This window comes from Muntiacus reevesi, chromosome 10 (assembly GCF_963930625.1).
Source record: "Muntiacus reevesi chromosome 10, mMunRee1.1, whole genome shotgun sequence".
In the NCBI taxonomy this organism is placed as follows: Eukaryota; Metazoa; Chordata; class Mammalia; order Artiodactyla; family Cervidae; genus Muntiacus; species Muntiacus reevesi.
The window spans coordinates 74,109,496-74,134,870 of record NC_089258.1 but is presented as its reverse complement, the minus strand read 5'-3'; the positions used below and the strand labels follow the sequence as shown (position 1 = coordinate 74,134,870).

The 25,375-nt window shown below is 39.7% G+C and overlaps 1 protein-coding gene across 6 annotated transcripts; it reads right to left on the bottom strand.

Moving 5' to 3' along the window:
* DDHD2 (DDHD domain containing 2) lies at positions 1-25,162 on the bottom strand. 6 transcript variants are annotated; one of them, XM_065901543.1, is made up of 18 exons: positions 24,911-25,161; positions 23,426-23,653; positions 22,568-22,755; positions 21,673-21,762; positions 20,592-20,712; positions 17,963-18,052; positions 16,929-17,064; positions 16,374-16,582; positions 16,034-16,101; positions 15,254-15,376; positions 14,068-14,163; positions 12,937-13,047; positions 12,673-12,828; positions 12,314-12,416; positions 12,003-12,173; positions 11,139-11,301; positions 2,678-2,785; positions 1-1,913 (listed from the first exon to the last, which is right to left on the bottom strand). In XM_065901543.1, the coding sequence occupies exons 2-17, from the start codon at positions 23,643-23,645 to the stop codon at positions 2,707-2,709; spliced, it is 2,124 nt and encodes a 707-aa protein (XP_065757615.1). In that variant the 5' UTR covers positions 23,646-23,653; positions 24,911-25,161; the 3' UTR covers positions 1-1,913; positions 2,678-2,706. The 6 variants fall into 6 exon arrangements, with proteins under 6 accessions (XP_065757615.1, XP_065757614.1, XP_065757616.1 ...); XM_065901542.1 differs by having other exon boundaries at positions 1-2,785; XM_065901544.1 differs by lacking the exon at positions 24,911-25,161 and adding an exon at positions 24,543-24,562 and having other exon boundaries at positions 1-2,785.
* Between the last annotated feature and the right edge of the window lie 213 nt (positions 25,163-25,375).

Sequence of the window (25,375 nt, the reverse complement as noted above, 5' to 3'; positions counted from 1 at the left end):
AACTGGTCAAATTGGTTTTATTTCAGTATTTACTAAAGTTTTAAATATAATCACATAAAAAACAAACATTTCAAAAAGTGCAAAATATTAGAAAGCTAATCAGTGCTATTAATCTTTCCATGCAAACAATCTCTCTTGCTGAGATAAGCAATACCAATTCTGCAGCTGGAAATATGTATAAAATGATACTCTACCAGAGTTTAAAAATAGGCTTGGTCAAGAGATTGCACATGATACAACTGAAGTAGTGCAAATAATATACAACTGAATAAGGAATTTAAGTCAAGCTTAGTACCCTGTGTAAGATGGATCCATGATATCAACACAGGGGGATACACAGGATATAAAGCTCTTCTCCAGTCACCTGCCCTTCACCACCAGGAAGGAAACACCTCTTAGTACAAACGGGGGTTTATCTAACAATCCGGGGTGATGCGGTTCCTCTTTGGTTACAAGGACTCACTCTTGCTTGTCCTTTGGCTTACTCTTACAATTTACTTACTCTGTTAATAGGAAGAGTAAATTTAAATTTGAGGACAACTTGATGAAAGCTTCCCCTTTACATTGAATGCTACTTTATTCTCAGTAACCCTTATTTTGGTCTCGGAGTTTATGTAGTAAATAAAGCATTTCATAGACCTGAAACGTCTTAGTGGCTTGGTCAGCATTAGTCTGTAAGCAGATGGACACGGAGAGGCCAGGCTCTCAGCAGTACCCCAGCCTCATCTCTAGCGTGATGTTAGTAACATTCCCTCTGCTGTCACAGAGATGGCCTATGTGAATGTTAAATGCCGGGGGTCTACGTTCACCCACCTCACCTGCACACTCTGACACTGCCTCTGCAGTAGCTGTTCCTAGCCCCACAGAGCCAGGATCCCCCGGGCGGACCCACCCCTCCCCGGCACTGCCTGTGCCGAGGCCTGTCCATTTGCTCCCTGCTCTGCGGGGACTCAGAGCGACAGCGTCTGTTTGAAGAGAACAGTCTTCAACACTCCCTTCACACAAGTGGATGTGGCAGATGGCTTTCACAAGTTGTTCCACCATGAACACACCACTGGAAGTTTTTATTCATCACTTCATAAGCAGGCAAAGGTGTGTAACTGCAGGTTTTTCAGCGTTTATAACTTTAAACTTAAGAACTAACAAATAACTAGGTTGGACTTCATCTAGAGTCTTCCAGTTTGAAGTATGATACGATATAAAAGGGCAGGTCTAGGATATATAATATCTTTATAAAAATGTACCTAATGGAAACGAAACTGTCCACTTTAGACTCAGAGCAGCTCAAATAGCTGTAAAAACAATGAACAGCCTCTGTGAGTCCTAGCAATAAATCTTGTCAGTCACCTATAGAAAGTAAACAGTATTTATAATTTTAGTCTTTCTTCATACAGTACATGTGGAAAACAGAAGTTGGCTGGAAAGAATCTGACTGTCCATCAGTCTCCCTCCTCCACTTAGATTTGGCCTTCACATGCAGAGAACACCATGACTATAAGCAGACCCAGAATGGCTTCTGAGTCTCAGGAACCCACTACCAGATTAGAATATTCTCTAAAGATAAACAATAACCTCCTAGAAAAACTTACACCCAACCCAAAACAAACTCAAGACAAGCTTTATACCATCTCAAGTAATAAGCAATAGAGTGTGGTATGTAAATAACATCAGAGAATTAAAGACCCAGACTACCCGTAGCCATCAAGAAAGAATGGCGAATGTTTCTGTGAAGCCAGTGGTAAAAAGTGACAGGGTCTTCCCTTTGCTTTTCCACTTGCTTCCAGAGAGGAAGATTATCTTCCAGAGACCCTAGTGGTGAGTAAGTAGCAGGCAACATGCAGGGAATGACACAGCTGAGAGGAAAACGCAGGAACAGAGAGGCGGGTTTTCTGGGGAAGGATCCCTCTGTCCATCTAGGGGAGAAAGTGGAAGAGAGGTCATCACACTGAAGGCAACCAGAGAGAATGCCAGAGTCTGACACACAAGCTTTCTGACTATTAACACATATATACAGGGTTGAGTAATGTAAACCCTAGGCTGGGCTGTCTATGCTGAAAGCTGAAACTGTTGTAACTGCAAGGAGCTCAAACCAGTCCATCCTAAAGAACATCAACCCTGAATATTCACTGGAAAGGCTGATGCTGAAGCTCCAATACTTCGATGCTGGGAAAGATTGAAATCAAAAGAAGGAGGCGGCAGAGGATGAGTTGGTTAGATGGCATCACTGACTCAATGGACATGAATCTGAGCAAACTCCAGGAGAGAGCAGAGGACAGAGGAGGCTGGTGTGCTGCAGAACATGGAGTCACAAAGAGCTGGACACAACTTAGTGACTGATCAACAACAGCAATGTAAATCCCAGAATGGACTGTATGTACTTAAAGCTGTAAATGTTGTCATGGTAACTCTTAGATGGTCAGAACCATGAAGATTCTGAGTTTAGATCCCAAAAATGACAAGTGTTTTTGGACCAAGTTGCTAGCAAAACACATGCTAACCTTTCTCTAAATGGCCTCCAGTGCTTTTTCCCATGAATTTTAACGAGAGTTCCTCTAAAAATGAGTAATAACCTAGATCTTGGTGACAAGCAACCAAAAGTACATTTCCAAGCAGCTTTTGAGGCTCCACATGTTAATATGTAGGAACAATGCTACATACATGACATTTAAAAACTTACATTAAGCAGCCTTAGGTGGTTCATTTTTACTATAAAGGCTGATCAAGGAAGATACCCTGGGTTTGGTAGATTTCTTTGAGAACCAGCAATACTGTATCTTCAGACTCCCTGGAAAGAGAAAAGATTATGTTGTAAAAAGAAACTAACATTTATACTAGGTGTTTTACATATACTATCTAACAATCTACACAACCACCTTACAAGTTCTTTTTTTTACTGTTTAAAAAAAATCTGGCTTAGAAGTTATATATATATAACAGTGGCTTGGAAGGTAACCTAGCAAAGAAGCTGTTTGCTGGGTTACCTTCTAACAAAGAAGTCTAGCCTTGTGTTCTGTAATATAAAAAAGCCAGTAGTAAATTACCAAGCCCTCCCTCCACAGAACTCATTCTTGGGACAATATGGAAGAGTCGTCCAATTCATCACCTTAATTTTTTAAATGTTGAGTCACCTTTTTAAAAGAAAAGCCAATACAATCATGTGGATAAAGATCAAAGATACAAAAGGATATAATAATGAAGTCTCCTTCCCACTGTTTCTAAACCACTAGTTCCCAACTTCTGACAACTGGTGTTATCAATTTCTTATGTATCTTCCCGATATTATTCAGTGTGTGTACAAGCAATTACTTATATCTCATTCATAAAGAAACATGACTATAAAAATAACATTCATGGACTGCCTTACAGGTGTATGGCTCAAACACTTTTTTAGATCTGGGGTTTGACATTTTTTGAGTCATAGACCTATTTGAGAATCTAATGAAACCTATGGATTTCTCCCTGAAAAAACATCATACACATATACTGTATACCCAAAATTGTAAGTAGAATTTCACTAGACTCATGAACTTTTTCTGTCCCCTACAAGCTCTGCACATGGACTGCAGGTTAAGAAATTCCTCCTATCCCAATGAGAGGAGATTAGCTAAACCAGATATTAAAATGGTGTGATCCTGGTGCATAAATAAATGAGTCAATAGAAAAGAACAGAAAGTTCAAAAGTAAGACTTAAAAACCCACAGAAATTTAATACAATGAAGTTAGAATCTCAAATCTATTAACAGTGTTTTCCAGATGGAGAGCCATCTGGAAAATGATTTGAATCAATTCACATCTTCTTACAAGGATAAATTTGAAGAGAATCAAAGATTTACATGTAAAAGTGAAACCCTAAAATATCAGAATAAACTGTGGTAAGGAATTCTCTGGAAAACAAGGAAAATCTAAGCATGACACAAATTCCAGAAGCCAAAAAAGAAAAAATAAATTAGACTACATAAAAATCAAAGTTTATACTTAGCAAAAAACCAATGTACACAATGTTAAACTGGGAAAAGGTATTTACAACTCATATCACAGATTTTATCAATTAAAAAAAAAATTCAATATGAAACAGAATAAAGAGTATAGATAATTCCCCAAAAAGAAAATTAAAATGGTCCTCGAGTATATTATGTCAAGATGATCAACCTTGTAACGGAGAGGGCAATAATTACAGCGTGCATGATACGTACACTAAAAGCCACAAAACATTTCTGAGAGAAACTAAAGACGACAATACACTGAGAGATACCACGTTTGTGGGTCAGAAGACTCAGCATTATTAAGGTATCAGTTCTCCCCCAGGCCCAAATTGATCCAAAGATAAAATGCAATCACAATCACAATGCCTAAAAAGCTTTTTGGTTGAAATTAACAAGTTCATTCTAAACTACATATGGAAATGCAAAGGACCTACAATACCTCAAATAACTACTAATAGGCACAACAAAGATGAAGGGCTTATAATACCTAATTTCAAGCCTTACTATAAAACTACAGTAATCAGGACAGGGTTTTATTGATGTAAAGACTGACAAACAGATCAACAGAACAAAACAGGGCCAAGGCAATTCAACAGTTTCTCCATCTGAATAAACTTTTCAACAAATGTTGCTAGAATAAAAGCCACAGGCAAAACAATGAACCTCAATCCTTTCCTCACACCATATTTAAAAATTAACAACAACAACAAAAAAATTAACCAAAGTGGAACACAGACCTAAATGTAAAAGCTAAAATGACACAACTTCTAAAACTAAAGAGAAATAACATTTGATGTTGGATTTGGGCTTCCCTGGTGGCTCAGATGGTAAAGAATCCACCTGTAATGGGGGAGACCTGGTTTTGATCCCTGGGTTGGGAAGATCCCCTGGAGAAGGGAAAGGCTACCCACTCCAGTATTCTGGCCTGGAGAATTCCATGGACTGTATAGTCCATGGGGTTGCAAAGAGTCGGACACGACTGAGTGACTTTCACTTGGCAAAGATTTCTTATCTGTGTCACAAAAGCACCAACATCAATAAATTGGACTTCATCAAAATACATTTTTGCTTTTCAAAACATACTTGTTGGACAAATGAAAAATCACATCCTGAGAGAGAAAAAGTATCTGAAAAGGACTTGTAAATGTAGGAAAATCTTGAAACTTAATAATGAAATAATCCAATTTTTTAAAAGAGGCAAAAGATTTTAACAATTCACCAAAGATGATGCATGGATGGCAAGGTGGATCAATCAAGGTGGCAGAGTAAGAAGACGTGGAACTCACTCCTTGCCAACAAACAGATCAAAATTACATCTATATATGGAAGAATTCTCATTGGAAACTGGCAGAAAAACTTCTGTACAACCAAGGCTGTGAGAGGGACCCATATGTAATTGGGTAGGACAGGAAGAAAAGCGGTCAGATCAGCACCTGTGCCCCTGAGAGGGGACTCGAGGAAGAGGGAGAACACTGGGGCAGAGACCCACCCCTCAGGGGATGCTGCAGGCCTGGACCTCAGAGGATGCTGCAGGCCTGGGCCTCAGGGGATGCTGCAGGCCTGGGCCTCAGGGGATGCTGCAGGCCTGGACCTCAGGGGATGCTGCAGGCCTGGGCCTCAGGGGATGCTGCAGGCCTGGGCCTCAGGGGATGCTGCAGGCCTGGGCCTCAGGGGATGCTGCAGGCCTGGGCCTCAGGGGATGCTGCAGGCCTGGGCCTCAGGGGATGCTGCAGGCCTGGGCCTCAGGGGATGCTGCAGGCCTGGGCCTCAGGGGATGCTGCAGGCTGGGGTCGTAACCTTAACGGGGGAGATGAACCGCCCCTGGCTGACGGGAGGGCAGGTGGAACTAGCAGGAGGGCTATGGGAAGGAGGGAGGGAGGGAGTGTGTGTGTGTGTGCTGGCTTGTGTACCCCCGCAAGGAGAGCAGGGCAGAGGGGGCGGTTGGACAAGTGCTCTAGTGGCTGCCAGGTTCCCTGCCTGGGCGCGCACCTCCCTCCGCTCCACGTCCTCCAGCAGGACGACGCGGCACTGCACAGTGTCCAGGGGCAACCCGGGCCTGGGGCGGAGCATGGGTGTTGGCAGCAGTCATGGTTGGCACTTACTCAAGTGGCGTGTCAGAAGGAGCCTAGAGCTCTGACGGCAGCCTCTACCCCACAGCTCCCGCAGGATATACACGGAGACTCCACACAGGCCCCAGGGACCCTGCAGGGCGGCCCCATGACAAGACAGCTGGTGGAGGCTGGGCACGGTGATGGGCTGTGAGGGGCAAGGGGGACATGTGCGTGAGACTGCGTGTGAGCAGAGAAAGGGAACAAGTGCAGCTCCGGTGGGCAGACAGCTCAGACCTCTGCCTGCAGAGGGTCCACATGGGCGCCACTGTGGTCAGTACTTCCCGGCTCTGGGGCAAGGCTTCCAAGGCAGGGAGAGGGGAGAACACACACCCACAGGGAACAGAGCCAGCCCCGCCGGACCCTTGCCTCCAGCAACTTGGATCAGCTCCTGTCCCAGCAGGGTGCGGGCCACTGGGCAGGGGCGAGGTCTGCCTCACATCCAGCTCCAGCCCCACCCCCTGCTGGAGTGGAGACACGGCACATGCAGTCTGCATAAGGATGCTCCCACACCAGAACACCCCTTTAGACCACAAGAGGTAAATGCTTCACCTAAATTCACAGTGACAGAAAAAGTTAAGCAAAATAAAAACGCAGAGGAACTGCTCTCAATTGGAACAAGAGAAAAAAACCCTGAAGAAACAAATAATGAAACAGAAATGAACAATTTACCAGGTAAAGAATTCAGAACATTGTTAATAAAAATGTTAATTGAATTTAGGGAAAAGAATAGTTGAACATAGTGAGAATTTTAAAAAGGAACTAGAAAATATTTAAAAAGACCCAATCTGAAGAGAATTCAACAGCTGCCAAAAAAAAAGAAACACACTAAAAGGAATGAATAGCAGACTAAGTGATACAAAAGAACACATATATGATCTGAAAGACAGAAAATGTAAATCATCCAATCAGAACAGAAAAAAGAAAAACAGATTTTTAAAAATGAAATCAGTATAAGAAATATCTTAAATAACATTAAATAACTAACATTCACATTATAGGAGAAGACAGAAGATAGGAGGGCATCAAAAATGCAGCTGAGGTAATTACAGCTGAAAACTCTCCAAACCTGAAGGAAATAAGATATCCAGGAACAGGAAGCACAGTTCAAACAAGTTGAACTAAAGGAAACCTACACCAAGAAATAACATAATTAAAATGGCAAAAGGTAGAGTGAGGCTTCTAAAAGCAGCAAGGAAAAAAGAAAACAGAATCCCCACCCATGAGACTATCAGCTGATTTCTCTGCAGAAACCATGCAGACCAGAAGGGAGTGGCATGATCTGCAACCTAGAGTACTCTGCCCAGCAAGATTACCATTTAAAACTGAAAGAGAGACAAAGAACTTCTCAGACAAGCAAAACCTGAAACATTTCATCAATACTAAACCTACTCTAAAAGAAATGTTAATGGGTTTTCTCTAAGTGGAAAGAACCTACAGAGAAGAAATACAGAGTAAGGACTGAGGACCAACCACTTAACTGAGCAGTATGGAAAAACATAAGAGGATACTATCAATGGTCATATTCCAACAAATTGGACAACCTGGAAGAAACGGACAAATTTCTAAAAAAACATAAAAACTGGCAAGACTGAAATCAATAAAAAGCAGACCATCTGAATAAACCAAACACTAGTAGTGAAATTGTATTTCTAATTTAAAAAACTCGCAGGAGGCTTCCCTAGTGGCTCAGTGGCGAAGAATCTGCCTGCCAATGCAGGAGACACAGGTTCGATCCCTGGTCGGAGCGGATCCCACATGCCTCGGAGCAACTGCACCCATGCACCACTGAGCCCATGCTCTAGAGCCCAGGAGCCGCGACTGCTGAAGCCTCGTGGCCTAGAGCCCATGCTTCGCAACAAGAGAAGCCACCGCAATGAGGAGCCCCCACGTTCTGCAACTAGAGAAAAGCCTGCGCAGCAACAGAGACCCAGCACAGCCAAGAGTAATAAGTACAAATTATAAAAAAAACTCCCAGGAAACAAAAGTCCAGGACCAGCTTCCCAGGGGGATTCTAGCAAATTACAAAGATTTAACACTCATCCTTTTTAAACTATTCCAAAAAATTGAAGAGGAAGAAACTCTCCCAAATGCATTCTGTGAGGCCATCATATCCTGATACCCAAATCAGACCAATACACTACAAAAAAGGAAAACTACTTATCAATGTCTTTGATGACTACAGATGCAAAACTCAATAAAATATTGTAACAAACAACTCAAAAAAATAAATAAAAGATCATACACAATGATCAAGTGGGATTTATCCCAAGGACACAAAGATGCTTCAATATTCACAATTCAATCAGTGTGACATACCACATCAACAAAAAGAAGGACAAAAATGACATGATCATCTTAATAGATACAGAAATAGCATTTAATGAAATTAAATATACATTGACAAAAATTCTCCAAGCTGGTATAAAGAGAACATAACTTAACATAATAAAGATTGCCTATGACAAACCCACAGCTATCATCATACACAACAATGAAAAGCTGAAAGCCTTTCCTCCAAATTCGGGAACAAGACAAAGATGCCCACTCTTGCTTCTTCAATGTAACATAAACAGTACTGGAAGTCCAAGCCACAACAATCAGAGGAAGGGAAGGGAAGAAGGAAGAAAAAGCACCCATGTTGGAAGGGAGGAAGTAAAACTGTCACTATTTACAGACGATGTGATACTTTACATAGAAAACCCTAAAGCCTCCACCAAAAAGCTATTAGAACAAATGAATTCAGTAAACTTGCAGGATACAAGATTAATATACAGAAATCTAATGCTTTTCTCTATGATATTAATGAACTATCAAAAAGTAAAAAAAAAAAATCCCATTTAAAATTACATCAAAAAGAATAAAATGCCCTAGGAATAAACTTAACCAAGGAAATGAAAGCCTATACTCCGAGAATTATAAAACGCTGAGGAAGGAAACTAAAGATGATATAAAGAAGTGAAAAGATATTTTGTGCTCTTGGATCAGAAAAATTAATATTATTAAAATGACCACACTACCCAAAGCAATCTACAGACTTAATGTAATCCCTAGTGAAATACCCATGACATTTTGCATAGAACTAGCACAAATGAATCTAAAGTTTATACAGAATCACAAAAGGCCCGATATGGTCAAAGTTATCCTCCCAGACTTCGGACTATACTACAAAGCTACAGTTGTCGAAATATATTAGTACTGGCACAAAAACAGACACACAGAACAATGGACCAGAATATGGAGCCCAGAAATAAACCCACACACCCAGAGTCAACTAATCCACAGCAAAGGAGGCAAGAATATACAATGAAGAGAAGACAATTTCTTCGATAAGTGGTGCTGGGAAAACTGGACAGCAACATGTAAAAGAATGACATAAAATCTCTGCACACCATATACAAAAATAACTCATAACAGATTAAACATCTAAATACAAGAGTGGAAACCACAAACCTCCTAGAAGAGAACACGGACAGAACACTCTTTGATATAAATCATAGCAAAATATTTTGGGTTTGTCTTTCAAAGCAAAAATAAGCAAATGGAACCTAATTAATCCATAAAAGCTTTTTGCCAGAAAAGGAAACCATAGACAAGATGAAACCAAAAGCTACTGAATGGGAGAAAATATCTGCAAATGATATGAGCAATAACAGGTTAATATTCAAAACATATAAACAGCTCATAAAGCTCAATATAAAAAAAGTCCCCAAATAACCCAATCAAAAAACAGGCAGAAGACTGAAGAGACATTTTTCCAAGGGAGACATACAAATGGATAACAGGCACATGAAAAGGTGGTCAATATCACTATTCCCCAGGGAAATTCAATTCAAAACCAAAATGAAACATTACCTCGCACCTGTCAGAATGGCTGTCATCAAAAAGAACACAAATAATAAATGTTGGCAAGGATGTGGAAAAAAGGGAACTCTTATCTACTCTGGTGGGAATGTAAACTGGTGCAGCCACTGTGGAACACAGTATAGAGGCTCCTCAAAAAAATAAAAATACAACTATCATATGATCCGGCAACTCCACTCCTTGGCACACACCCAGGAAAAACAAAAACACCAACTTGAAAAGATACATGCACCCCAGTGTTCACAGCCACACTATTCACAATAACTAAGATATGGAAGCAACCTAAGCATCCATCAACAGACAAATAAATAAAGATGTGGTACATATTTACAATGGAATAATACACAGCCATTAAAAAAGAAAAGAATTCTGCCATTTGCAGCAACATGGATGGACCTAAAAAATATTATGCTTAGTGAAATAAGTCTTCATTATATCACAGGTATTTGACAGATGTAGAAAAAGCAGCATAGGCCGGTGTTCATTTGGAATTAGAATGATTGCCTGTTCAGGTAATTATTAATACAAAATAGCACAATCGTGTCATTTGAAGTTCCAACCAAGGAAGACAAATGGATAATGGGCACATGAAAAGTGCTCAACATCGCTAATCCTCACAGAAATTCAATTCAAAACTACAATGAAATATCACCTCACACCTGTGACCTCACACCAGGCTGTCATTAAAAAAGTTATAATAATAAATGTTGTTAAAAATAAACACAAATAATAAATATTTGGTCTTAATAAACAAAGAAGGCTGAGTGCCGAAGAATTGATGCTTTTGAACTGTGCTATTGGAAAAGACTCTTGAGAGTCCCTTGGACTGCAACTGAGATCAAACCAATCAATCCTAAAGGAAATCAGTCCTGAATATTTTCTGGCAGGACTGATGCTGAAGCTGAAGCTCCAATACTTTGGCTACCTGATGCGAAGAACTGACTCATTGGAAAAGACCCTGATGCTGGGAAAGACTGAAGTAGGAAGAGAAGGGGACAACAGAGGATGAGATGGTTGGATGACATCACCGATGTGATGAACTTGAGTTTGAGCAAGCTCCAGGAGTTGATGATGGACAGGGAGGCCTGGCGTGCTGCAGTCCACGGGGTCGCAAAGAGTCGGACATCACTGAGCAACTGAGCTGAAGACCAAGAAAACCCCCAAAACAAAAAGGAACACTTACCAGTAGCACAAATGGCTTTGTAAAGCAAATAAATATTCATTAAAACTTTCAATGGGCTTCTCCTGAAGCACATAGTCAATGCGCTGGCCTCCATTCAGCATTCCCACATGGATTGGGGGGGCTTCCTCTTTCACTGGCACAGGGTTCTCTTCTGTGTTAACATCTGGATATGAAGGAACCATGGTCAGAACATAGAAGCTTCCAGCCCTCCAAGGCTGTCCTTACCTCCCCTCACACTCCAGCCTCAGCAGAGGACGAGCTACTCTGCTCTGAAAGCTCTCTCTCATCTCCTCTCCAAGCCCTTAAAGCTTGTTCTCAAGCGACACTGATTTTATCCAATCCCCTTTCTTTCCTATACCTTTGACAGCTAATTCCATTTACCTTTTGTTTACAAAATAAATGCAAGCAGGGTTAGATCTCCTTGGGCAATTGACAATTAAAGCAAAAGAATGCAGTATTAACTGTGAAATCAAGAGAAGTGTCCTAGCTAGCGCCCAGCCAGGAAAACGAAACTGACCCATGAATACATAGACAGTCCCCGGTAAGGCAAGGCTCTTCACAGTGTGGGCTCTTAGCGTCGCTGCCACACTGCCCGAGCGGGGAGTGCTTTAAAGCCTAGCTACTAGATGCTCAGCTTCTCTTAACATTTTCCCTCACAGATAATGTGTTTCCACAATTTGTGGCTATTTGATGACAGAAAGAAACCAGCAGAGCTGAAGGCCCAGTAGGACTCATAGTATAGTGTTGGCTCTAAACAATAACAAGGGGAAAGTTAAGAAGACCCAGGGAGAATAAGAACCAGACACCAGGGAGTCCCTCTTATCTGGCCTGGTGCAGGAAACCACTGTGTACAGTGTCACTGACCACTAGGCTTCTCTGAATTTGACTCAGGTTCTGCTTCTGTTTCTTCTGCAGTTTCTGAAGCTTGTAAGGCGGGGTATGGAGCTCTGGTGAAAGACTTCCAGGCCATCCGCAGCGAACCTAGCAAGTTATTCTTAAGGTCCATGCTCATCCTGGTCAAGCCCTCTCTCAGTTCTGAAACACACGTGAAAAGGAGCACTACATGGTTTACAGAGGTAAAAGGGCTCAACACAGCCAAGCAAAGTGAATGAGGTCCAGTCAGCCTGCACTCATCACAAGGTCTAGAATTATCAGGTTCTGGACTCAAGACATACCTAAGTGCATCCGCTTCCTGCCTTTATGATGTGGGATCAGCATTGGCTCAAATTCCATTCCCGGGACCACCATTGGTTCAATCCTATAGGCCACAGGATCAAACTACATGTAAAAAACAATAGTTACATATACCTCTGCTGATCATAATGATGGTCTCAGGAATATGAAACATTATAAGTTCATTTATTTTTAAATATAGTAGTTCTGCCCTCTTCAATTCCCCATTCATACTATCATATTATAAATTTTCTCATTACTACAAAATAGAAAAAGTAAATCAACACAATAGAATATCATATGCCCTTTACCAATAAGCCCTAAGATTCAAGTGAAATCAGAAGAGCTATCCCATGCTTACAGGGTGATAAATATTGAAGAAACCTTTGCATGTTGGAAATCTGTAGTTGGGGTCAATTCTTTTTAGTCCCCGGACAGTAAGGAACATTCCAATGGGAGATCCAAAGGCAAAGAATATTTCTGGTTTATAGATGAGCCGGGGGTATTTTACAGGCACCTGGATGAAGGAAATGAAAGCATCTCTTATTGATAATAAAAGTTACATCTGTTCCTACAATACCAATAGCAAACAATAAAATGACCAAAGAGAATCAGTACTGTTTACCTGCCCAATGCCGACGTCCAGACCATTAGTACTACTGTAGAACTCTGACTCTTTGGGGATATTAGACATATTTGCCCCTGCAGGTGATTGCGGGGTTGGTCTATTAACACCCTAAAGAATAAAAAATAGTTCTGTGGAGCTGCTAAGCAGTAAAAATATCCAAAGGATTATACAGTTTTCTACTGGTTTACAAGGAGGCTTGGGAAAGTTTTGAAACAACAGTCAACAATTTTCAGAAGAATCTCTCAGAAAACAAAGCTAAAGAAAACCAAGCTGCCTTAAATTATGAATTGATATCCCTACATGCTCTGAAATGATGAAAGCTGTACAAAGCCTTCTGGGTAATAACTGCAACTTTGGGCAACCATCATGAGAGCAAATGAAAGCAGAGCACTGTGGGATATTGGGGGCTACTGAAGAGTTCAATGAAGTGCTATGCCTTTCTAATCAAAGCAAACAGTATGTCTCTATCAGCCTCAAATCAGAACCAAGCAACCTGCTAAATGGTTGAAAGATAATCAACTAGGCTATGGAAAGGAATTCAGTGGCCAAAAACACTCGGTGCACACGTACTGTTACAACATGGTTATACCTTGAATACATTATGCTAAGTGAAAGAAGCCAGTCACAAAAGGCCACATATCGTATAACTCCATTTATATGAAATATCCAGAATAAGAAAATACACAGAGACAGAAAGCAGATCAGTGGTTCACAGGAGGGAGGAATGGGGAGTGACTGCTACTGAATATGATGTTTCTTTCTATCGTGATGGAATGTTCTGGAATTCGATAGTGGTAATGGTTATTCAACTCTGAATATACCAAGACCCACTGAATTGTATATTTTAAAAGGGTGAATTTTATGGTATGTGATATGCAATATATTTCAATAAACTAGTTATAATGCAAATCAAAAAAGGAAAAAATGGTGGAAGTCCAGGGGAGATAAGACTTCTAACACTGATAATATTTTTAAAGATATTAATAAAAAGAAACTGTATTTAATTTATAAAAAAGAGAGCCAAAGGTAAATTTTAAAACTGCTTAGCTCCCTATACACCTCACAAAGCACAAGGGTACAAGGAAGTCAACACACTGTTTAATCCCATAAGCTATATTAAGCACATACCATCGAATTTTTTCTGGTCCTAAAGTAGTTTAGTATCTTCTTTCTTGGTCCTAAGGGAATTCCCATTTCCTGAAGGTCTTTGTCTGTACATAAAGTCTAAGTATAAAAAATCAAACACTGTTTTTATTTCTAGGCAAAATAAAAGCAATTAAATGTCCTGTTCTCTGACAGGAATAGGCCTAAGCACTCTGCTGTTCTTGGCTTTTCATGACTAGGAGTCCCCAGTGGTAAAGCATCATTAATAACTTTATCTTCTTAATAAAGAGCTTAAAAAAGGAATATAAAATACCAATACTGGAGTTATCAATGCTGTAGTAATACAGATACTATTGCAAAAAAAAAAAAAACAACAAACCTACAGAGGTGAGTATCTAACTTCATGAAAGAAAAACCCTCCACGGTTTCATGCTCCTCAGATGTTCCATTCCTGAGAAAGGTTATATTCCTGCTTGCGCACATGAGCAGTGAGAACATAAAGTAAACACGGAGCACAAAACAGACCAACAATCCAGGGGTCAGCCAAAGGGCTGCTCCTGACAAGGGAAGTCTTCCTTCGCCTCCCAGATTAGATCAGCTCATCCCACTGTACACTCCTAAACTGTGCACTTCCCCTACTTACAACTGAGCACAGTTGTAATTAATTATGTGTTTGGCTATCTGTGTCTTTTCCACTAAGCTATAAGCACCATGAGGCTTGAACTGTATCTGCCTTATCAGCACTCTACCTCATACTTGGTACAGCTGCCTGATCATAGTAGGTATTTACTAAATACCTGTTAAATGAACAAATGTGTCACAAACCTAAAAAAAAAAAAAAGGCACAACCGAAGTGGCAAAAAAATAAGCAAATACCCACAAGTAGAGCTCTGGAAAGTGTAACAGAAAATAAGAGCTGGAAAAGTCAGTGGCCTTTACACCTGCTCTCATGTTTTCAGAGCTGTGCTGGGTTTTAGTCTTTGCTCTATTCCTATTATCAACGTGGCTCCTCTGAACTTTGAACTCCCACAAAGAAAAGATCACTTTATATGATGGAAAAAAAAAATAATGCTAAAGAGCATTACTAATGATAAAGTATGTATGACTAAAATGCTTCTAAAGGGCAGGCTCTTAGCCAGCAGTATGATGAAAATAAGCAATAAAAATACTGAAAATGGAACAGAGTACAGTTTTAAAAGATTATTTTTACCAGAGCTTCCTTATCTATTTTCTCCTTCTCAAAGATACTAAAGAACTCAGACAGTTGAAGTTTCTTCAAATCTTCCTCCAGTGTTGGTGTATCTCCTTGATCCATGAAAATACTTGGCAAATCCTAAAAATTAAATTGTAAAACTTATATTGTCTAAATTCATTTAGATTTTTTTATTAATATTACTTTGCAATAAAGAAAAGCACTATGTAAGATAGCCACATAGTATCTTAACTTTGACTAAATCGAAATGTATATGAAATATAAACTAAAATGTGATTGATCTTTTAAGTTTTTGCAGTCAATTGAAACTTTGTATGTTTTTAAATAAATGAATCTGTGACTGAATGACTACTAATGTATTCTTCATCATCATTAACAAAACTTTCCCTGAGCTCTTAGTAGTGTTTAAGGACAGCTTTCAAGCAGAATTTCTATAAACTATATCAATTTACATTCAATTCATTCTTCATTTCCTCATATGCAAATTCCATTTCAACTCAATGATTCTATAACTCTAATAACAGATCAGTAGTACATATTTATAATGAAAATAAGATAACCATTAATTATCTTAGAATGTGGCACATGTTTATAGAAGCATATTACTATCTTGCTTCTATCATCCAAGAATAACAGAGATAATTACAAATCTGTTAAAATTAAAATAAATGTAAATTTAATATTATGATATGAGACTAAGGGGGGAAAAAAGTCTAAAATCTAAAAATCCCTACTAAAAAATAGTACAAGAAAAACTATCTGAACATCTAAAATTACCTTTTCACTGTCAGTATCTCCCAAAGAATCTTTTTGATTTGTTAGGATATCAAACAATATAAGCGAACCTGTAAGTAAAACAGAAGAGGGGACAATTTTGAAGCATTAGCACTGAACAACTGTCTTTTACACAAAAAAGGAACTACCCATGTAGCAAAATCTACTAAGCAGGGAGTCTTTCTTTCCAATCCACCATCACCCTTCCAACCCCTTCCATATTTCATCACAGACCAGTTCTAGACCTCTGAATCTGACACTGATAAGACATTGTACTTCAAAAAATACATAAAAGGTATCCATAAAATGTGATAGTCCTCTCCAGTCATAGAGAATTCATCACCTAAACTATGACCAGCAATGGATACACTCCCTTTGAAATTAGGGTTCCTCTGCAGAAAAAGTATATAAATTCGGTTCATTTCAGAAGCGACTGTGTCCACAATAGTCTGACAGTAGGTGGGGCTGTTGTAGAAGAAGACATCCAGAATCGTGTCGTTGGTAAAGTGTCTGAGGCGGTTAATGCTAGGCAGGGTTATTCGCTGAAGATCTCTGAAAAAAGGAAAGATGCTTTAAGCAGAAAACTTAAATACATTCCATAACCTCCTTTATGCTAAAAAAATAGTAAAGCTGCAATAGTAAACACTAATGAGCCACTAAAACACATTGGAAAAAGATACACACCATTCCCTACTCCTGACCCAAGCTGGTTAAACAAAGGGATTGTTCAGCACTTAATAATATAACTCTAAGAAAACGACACAAGTACAAAAAGTATTTTGTTGAACAGAATTTTATATACACTCTCAGCTAACAGCAGAGATGTTCCTAAGCATATTAATGATCAGAAAACATTACAATCACAGGTAACAACTCAAAGGTGTAAAGTACTACTCACACATCTACACCAGTGGAATGCAAGGGACTATGCCAGTTGACTGGGAGAAATTCTACCCTCCCAATCTGCTGATTTTCTTGGGCTTTCTTAAAATGCGTCTGTAGCAGGTTCAAAGAAACACTGCGAAAATCATTAACTAGAAAAGAAAATTAACTAATGCATTAACAGTGAAGCAATCAAGTCACAGAATTAGGATGTAACAGATCATACGATTATACCACACTCATCTACATTTGCTTAGAGCACATACTGACTAGAGTCAAAATTAGAGTTATATTTAAGAAAAATTAATAGTGCATATAGGAAAAGACATTCCTTTCATATAGAACTGCTTTTACTATACAAAACATTTTCATTAAAAACACACACACACCTTAACTTCAAAACTTCTGTCAGATGAACTGTTTCAATTTTTTAAAAGAATCACCTGACTATGTCAGTTGGCCTTGCACTCAAACAATCATTCATTATTCAATATTTTAGAAAAACCACTGATGTTCAGAATTCATATTACATTGATCTTAACCATCTAGAAAGTTTATGCTTAGAAGCATTAGTATTAGGATAAGACTCCCAAATTGGGACAATTAGACTATGAATACTACTTTTCAAAATCAAGTTAATGACTTAAATGTTCCAATTAGAGTATCATGAGGTTTATCAACATTTTAAGTTTAAAAAATATAAGTTTCAGTTATTCATTTAAACCAGATTAACTTTATGGTCACATATTTATGGTTTCCTTTAAATTTGGAATAGTTACAAACAGGACAGTCACATCATAAAACAATTTTATCAGACTTCAAGGCTTATTCACTCAAGAACTATTAGTTAAGAGTATAAACCTATTAGCCTAAGGAAGTTACTAGCACTTTAGGTCTAAGCTGGGAGGCTTTACTATCTTGCCACCTGTCTTCAGCTCTCCAAATCTTATTATGCAGCTAAGAGGACAGCCTAAGACAGCTCTATCTCGGCTCAGAGGAGCAATAACAGTCCCTTTACGTGATCTAACCTGACACGCTTTGCAAACCTACCACACTGTACAATGCTTCGAAAGCGGAGATCACAAGCAGGTCCGATCCCATGCACTACAAAAACCAAGTGATCGATTTGTAAAGGTTCCCCTACAAGTGAAATTATAAAGAAAAGTTATTCAGTATAACTAGTCATGTATTCTAAAATCAAACATTCACAATAAGTAGGTAATAGAAATGGGTAAGTTAAAATATGAGCAGATTTTTTTTTAAAGACACAAATTTTCCTATATTTCACTACTTAGTAAAAATATTGTGATTTTACTTTGTTTCTAACTTATCTCAAAAGTGTTTTTAATTTATCTTAAAATATTTGGTTGGTGCAAAAGTAATTGTGGTTTTTGCACTGTTGAACTTTTTGCCCTTTGATATTGGAAAACATTTTTAATAAATGTGATTATATTATAGATCTAACATCTAAATGTGTTTTAATACACATTCCTCACCTTGTTTCTTTGCTAAGTATTATTACTTGCTGTTTATTTTATATTTATTTTAGACTGTGAAAATGATGTTAGACAAAAAGCAAATTCGAGTGATTTTCTTAAATAAGGTCAAAATGGGTTGTAAAGCAGCGGAGATAACTTGCAACATCAACAATACATTTGGCCTAGGAACTGCTAACGAACGTACAGTGCAGCAGTGGTTGAAGAAGTTTTGTAAAGGAGATGAGAGCCTTGAAGATGAGAAGCATACTGGCCAGCCACTGGAAGTTGATAATGACCAACTGAGAGCCATCATCAAAGCTGATCCTCTTACAACTAACAAGAAGTTGCTGAAGAACTCAACATCAACCTTCTATAGTTGTTCAGCATTTGAAGCAAATTAAAAAGGTGAAAAAGCTCGCTTAGTTGGGTACCTTATGAGCTGACCAAAAATTTTAAAAATTGTCGTTTTGAAGAGTCATCTTCTCTTATTCTGTGCAACAACAATGAATCATTTCTGGATCAGATTGTGATGTGGGACAAAAAGTAGATTTTATACAACAACCAGGGACAGCCAGCTCAGTGGCTGAACCAAGAAGCTCCAAAGCATTTCCCAAAGCTAAATGTGCACCCAAAAAAAGTCATGGTCACTGGTGGTTTGCTGGCAGTCTGATCCACTACAGCTTTCTGAATCCCAGCGAAACCATTACATCTAAGATTTGCTCAGCAAATCAATGAGATGCACTGAGACCTGCAATGCCTGAAGCTGGCACAGGTCAACAGAAAGGGCCCAATTCTTCTGCACGACAACACCCAACCCCACGTTGCACAAACAACACTTCAAAACTAATTGGGTTACACAGTTTTGCTTCATCTGCCATATTCACCCAACCTCTTGCCAACTGACTACTACTTCTTCAAGCATCTTGACAACTTTTTGCAGGGAAAACACTTTCACAATCAGCACGAGGCAGAAAATGCTTTCCAAGAGTTTGTAGAATCTAGAAGCATGAATTTTTATGCTACAGGAATAAAACTTATTTCTTGTTGGCAAAAATGTGTTGATTGTAATGGTTCCTATTTTGATTAATAAAAATACGTTTGAGCCTAGCTATAATGTTTAAATTCATGGTCCAAAACTACAATTAGGTTTGCACTAACCCAGTAAGTCGGTGAAAAAATTTTTCAGGATTTTTAAACTTTTTACTTTGAAATAACTGCAATCTTACAGAAAACTTGAAAGAATAGTTCAGAAAATCTCTTCTTCACAGATTCCATACTTTTAACATTACGTGTGTGTGTGTTCACACACATTTATTTTTAGAACCATTTGGGAGTAGGATGCATACATCATCAGACTACACACATCACATCTCTTTAAACCTTTAATATTTTGTGTATTTCCTGAGAATACTCTCTTGTATAGCCACAGGGCAGTTACCAAATTCAAACAATCTGACGACAGAATACTTAAAAGGAATTTTATAATCCAGTTAAATATATTACAAAACCAACCATAAACGCCCCTAGCTAGAGACCAATGGATAACCACCAGGGTCCTACTGAAAAATAGTTTTCCCTGGTTGAAAAACTTCAAGGACAGAGTTGCTGCTGCTAAGTCACGTCAGTCGTGTCCGACTCTTTGCGACCCCATGACGGCAGCCCATCAGGCTCCCCCATCCCTGGGATTCTCCAGGCAAGAACACTGGAGTGGGTTGCCATTTCCTTCTCCAATGCGTGAAAGTTAAAAGTGAAAGTAAAGTTGCTCAGTCGTCCGACTCTTAGCGACCCCATGGACCGCAGCCTACCAGGCTCCTCGGTCCATGGTATTCTCCAGGCAAGAGTACTGGAGTGGGGTGCTATTGCCTTCTCCCAAGGACAGAGTTACCAGGAATAAATAAGCAAGCAGGAAGAATCACATTTCTTAGAATTAGGACTAAGTTCATTTGTACTTAGTGACTTCCTGATCAGTACTGCCCAAATTTTATCCATCCCACCATATATACTTAGCAACTTGAAAAGAGATTTTTATACCTATTAAGATTCTCACTAGATGAAGTAATGCTAATCTTAACTTAGAATAAGGCCATTTGATTAAAGACCATTTTTAAGCCTCAAGGTAATAAAAGTCATAGAAAAAGCCCACAGTTTAAGTCATAAACAAGTAATCAGAAGATAAGAAAAAAATGAATGATTAACATTACCACAGTGAATGTCAACAGAGATGTTCTCAACCCCCCTCTTCACTGTTCGAGGTCGACCTTGCTCGGCGGGTGCTGAACCCCATTCATCGGACCCTGCAACTGGCTGGTAATGCACCATAAGCTTAAACAAAAAAGATCAGAGCAATAAAGATATTTATTCCACATTAAATACATCTTAATACATAATGAGGGGTGGGATCAAGTCTTCCAAAACATAAAGTGTGAAAGAGAAAGTCACTTAGTTGTGTCCTACTCTGCCATCCCATGGGCTGTAGCCTGCCAGGCTCCCCTGTCCATAGAATACATCAGGCAAGAATAATGGAATGCATTGCCATTTCCTTCTCCAGGGGAATCTTCCCACCGCAAGGATCTAACCTGGGTCTCCTGTATTGCAGGCAGATTCTTCACTGTCTGAGCCACAAACACTGTCAAATCTCAACTGGAGTTTTGCTATGTAACTCCTACAGCTTAAAATGAAAATCCTAAAAATACATTAGGCTAATGTTGTACACTTTAAATATCTCACTATTTTGTCAACTATACCTCAATAAAGCTAAAAAACAAAAGGAAAAAGAAAATGTATCAGGTTAACATACCTTTCCACAACATCCTACACGTGAAAGATATGCCCACCTAATATGTCAGTAATCTTCTTAATCTACAGTAACATAATTTTCCCTAAGGAAATTCTCCTTGTAAGAGTTGAATGATGGAGAAGGAAATGGCAAGCCACTCCAGTATTCTTGCCTGGAAAAGTCCATGGACAGAGGAGCCTGACAGGCTGCAATCCATGGGATTACATGACTGAGCATGTGTGCACGAGGGTGGAGGGAGATGGGTTTGTAGCAATAAAGTGGTAGAACTAAAAAGAAAAAAAGAAAAAAAAAAAGAGTTGAATGAGCAAATAATGGTAGAGGCTACAGTTTTAAGTTTCATAATTGTGAATGCAATATAAAAACTTCCAAAGGTTATCCTATGTAGAATCGCTAGAAAAGGAAACAACTAAGAATTAATTGCATTCTCTTTAGTAACTCAATTAATCTTAATCCTAACATTAAAGAAGGGCCTTAATTTGCTTTACCTTTGGATTGTGTAATATAATAATTTCTCTGTTGGGAGACTCCAATTTCTTTTTCCATTCATCCAGAGTTACAGCAAGCATGTAAGTTTCCTTAAAACAAAACACATTTCATTAGATTTCTCTAATGGTTTTTCTATTAAAACTGAACCTCTCTATAAGAATACTGCTAGATAAACAATTACAGTAAGAATATCTTACTCCAATTTATCAAATTTATTTTAACTCTCTTTAAATGACAACAGATACTAGTATAGAATAAAACAAAAAACAATCAACAAAAAATAATCATTCTGCTTCTAGCATCTAGACTGGAAAAAACGGCTATACACATTTTGATATATTTCTTTCAATGATATTAATGTATTTATATTATCCATAAAATTAGGATATTACATATAAAGTTCCTTTTCTTGATTTATCAAATTTATTTTAAAATTATTTTAAAATTACAATAGGTAACAGTATAGAACAAAGAAAAAAATCAGTTCTAATCCCATCACCTAGTCTAGAAATAATCATTGTTCACATTTTGATATATTTCTTTCAACAATATTAATGTCCTACTCCGATTTAGAGCAAATTTCAGAATAGTTTCAGAGCAAGAAAAATAAAAAGCAAAAATGAACAACTCTGTGGTCATAGTTTAAATACTAACAATGATCACCATTAGAGAAAAAAAATTTTAAAGACATAACAGTTTCTGTAGTATTTTAAAATCTGAAAACTTCTTTATCCTGAAATTGACTTGCAAAAAGAAACGCCATAAACTGTGCTGCAGATAGAACCAAGCTCTCTCTATAAATTCACAAAATAAGTCACAAAGAGGAAGAAAAGACTTAAATAAGAGAAGAAAAAAATGAAGAAAATGAGTTAAAAAAAGAGGTCAAAGGAATACCTCTAGAACTTGGCTGAAGCTCTCCGAGTATGGAATATACTTATTATCTTTGTCTCCCTTGTAAAACCAGGTACATCGTCTCACTTCTGAAGCCAGTTCATCCCAGTAAACAGCATACCGCATTCTCTCCCCCAAATGAACATCATATCTACCCCCATCAGTGGGAACAATTCTATTATAATCTTTTCCTATTGAGGATTGGAAAGGGGAAAATAAGCATATAGTATAGCAAAATAAAATACAACTGCCACTCCCCCAAAAAAACTGAGTTATACTCTAAGTAATGTTATATAACGTATGAATGATCCCTTTCTTCTTGTCTAAACCATCAAATCATTCTTGGCTTTAATGAAACATGAAAAAAATAATACCCAAATACTATTTTGCTCTTTTTCTGAGAAGAGATTATAGTATCCCTTTAAAGAACAAAAAACTGTAAACAAGAAAGCTTTTCTGAATTTTTTGCTTAAGGGGTCAAAAGGTAAATTAATGACCTCATGATGACAAAATACTAACCAGCATCATTCTTATTTCGTGAAGTAAGAAAAACAAGTGAAAAATTAAAGGATTCATTCTTTTGCAATGTGACTCTACCACCTATCACTCTTTTTAAACAAAAACTGAAACATAAGAAACATTATTGGATAACTATGCAGAAATTAACAATAGGCACTGTTTTCAAAATACAGACCAAATTCTTGAATATTATAAACTCACTGGACAGTAATGCAGAACTTCGATATGAAAATGCTATAGGAGATAACTAGAAACAGCACTCACTATAATGACTATCATATTACAGTTTTAGAGGAATGACAGTAAGTCCTCGCCTGTTACAAGTCATTACTTTCACCCTACCAGAGCTATATGCCTCCTCCAGCTGCTGCGAATCCTGAGAGTTGAAAGGAATCCATGTCTCCTTAGAATCTATTATCTTACAATAAAACCAATGAGGAGAAACTGGTTCATACAAACTGCCAGCATCCATATCTACGAGCTCAAAGGAACTACATGAATTTGGTGATGGAGATGGGTCTGACTGGGACGACTGTTCCTGCTGTGACTCCACTGACGACATTTCGTTCTCTAAAAGACAAAAGAAAACTCTCAAGAGAAAAAAATTTCCTTCTATTAACAGTATAACTGTTCATACACACACACACAAACGGGGTTATTTTTAGAAGGAATTTCTGGGGGAAAAAAGAAAAACTAAGGCGGCCACACAATTTAAAATAGAAATAACATAAATTAACAGCTTTTTGTTTGGTTGGTTTTTGGTTTTTTTAGGGGAGGGAAGGAGGCTTTAAACAAAATGCTTCTTATAGTTAGACCAACGGGCTTTGCACTGATCTCCCAATCCTCTCAGAAAACTATGGTTTTAATTAAAGAAAACTGGAATCATGAGAAACACATGGTCAAAATCTTGACTGCAAAAAAAGAAAACATCACTTTACGCCAATTTCCAATTTAAATCTAGTGCCAAAGCCAAAACCATTTACCCCAACTGTTTTTAATAACACCTGCTTTTAGACTCCAGGCTACGGCAATTACAACATTGAAAATAAAACTATTCACTTAAGATAACAGTCACTTCTTATCAATCCTTGCAGGGTGCTGAAGCACGCACGATGGTACAAATTTCTGAAAACGCGAACCCTCGCTTGGGGCCACTGTGCGCACGCGCGCGCGCCCACTCGTACGGTCCAGGTCTCAAGAGGAGAAAAGTAGCAAGTGACCTCAAAAGCCTCCTTCCCCCAAGACTGACTGACCTGTGTGTTTCCCCTTCACCGCCCGGCAGAGACCAACCAACGTTGCAGACAGACCACAAAAGGAAAACCCAGGCTCCTGCGAGGGGAGCGGGCGAGACCATCTCGGTACTCAGTGCAGCTGGACCGCGAACACCCGGCCTCCCTCCGAGCCGCCGCTCCCCGGCTTCCGCCACTTTTAATATTTTTCCCCCCCAGCACGAATTTACCTCCACCACCTCGCGTGTCCCTTTCTCCCCAGGACGCCGGGCCTCCTGCAACCCAGGTTTGAAACCTCAGGGCTCGCGGACGCCTCTCCCCGTCCCGCCTCCGGCCCCGCAGTGAGCACCGGGACGCGGGTGGAAACCCGGTGACTTTCCGGCGCCGTCGATACCAAGCGGGCCCAGGCCGCGTCCCTGGGACCGAGGCCACCCCCCGCCCCGCCGGGTCTGGTCCTCCCGGGCCCTCCCTTCCCTGCCTCCGGGCATCGCGCCCTCCTCCGTCCCTGGCATCTCCATCCCGCAGCGCCTCCCAACCGCCCCTCGGGTCGGGGGCCAGGGGCCCGGCCACCACCCCCGGCGCGCCGCCACAGACTCACCTGGCTGCCTCACAGCCTCTCGCGCTCTGATGCCCTCGCTCAGGGGGACACGACATGTCCCCACGGAAGCCTGCCCCGCCAGCCGGGGCGGGGCGGAACTTGCGGGCCCGCGGGGTTGGCGCCAACACCGTTCTCCACCGCACTCCCAGCGGGCGAGCGGCCAGCTGGCCGGGTCGCCGAAAGCAGAGCGCTGAGGTGACGCGAAGCTCGCCGCAGAGCGACGGCCGGGGCTTGGAGACCCGCAGGAGCGCTGGCGGGAAGTGTCGCGAGAGGTGGAGGGAATCGCGCGAGATGTTATCCTCGGAACCGGCTGGAAGTCGGAGCGCGGGACCAGGGGTTGTTGCGTGCGGCGTGCCCTCTGTTCCGAAGCCACCCGCGGGTTCTCGATACGAGGAGCGAGAGGTCATTGGGAGGATGGGACGCGGCCTGAGGCGTTACGAGTGGAGAGCCTGTCAAGTCTCGGTG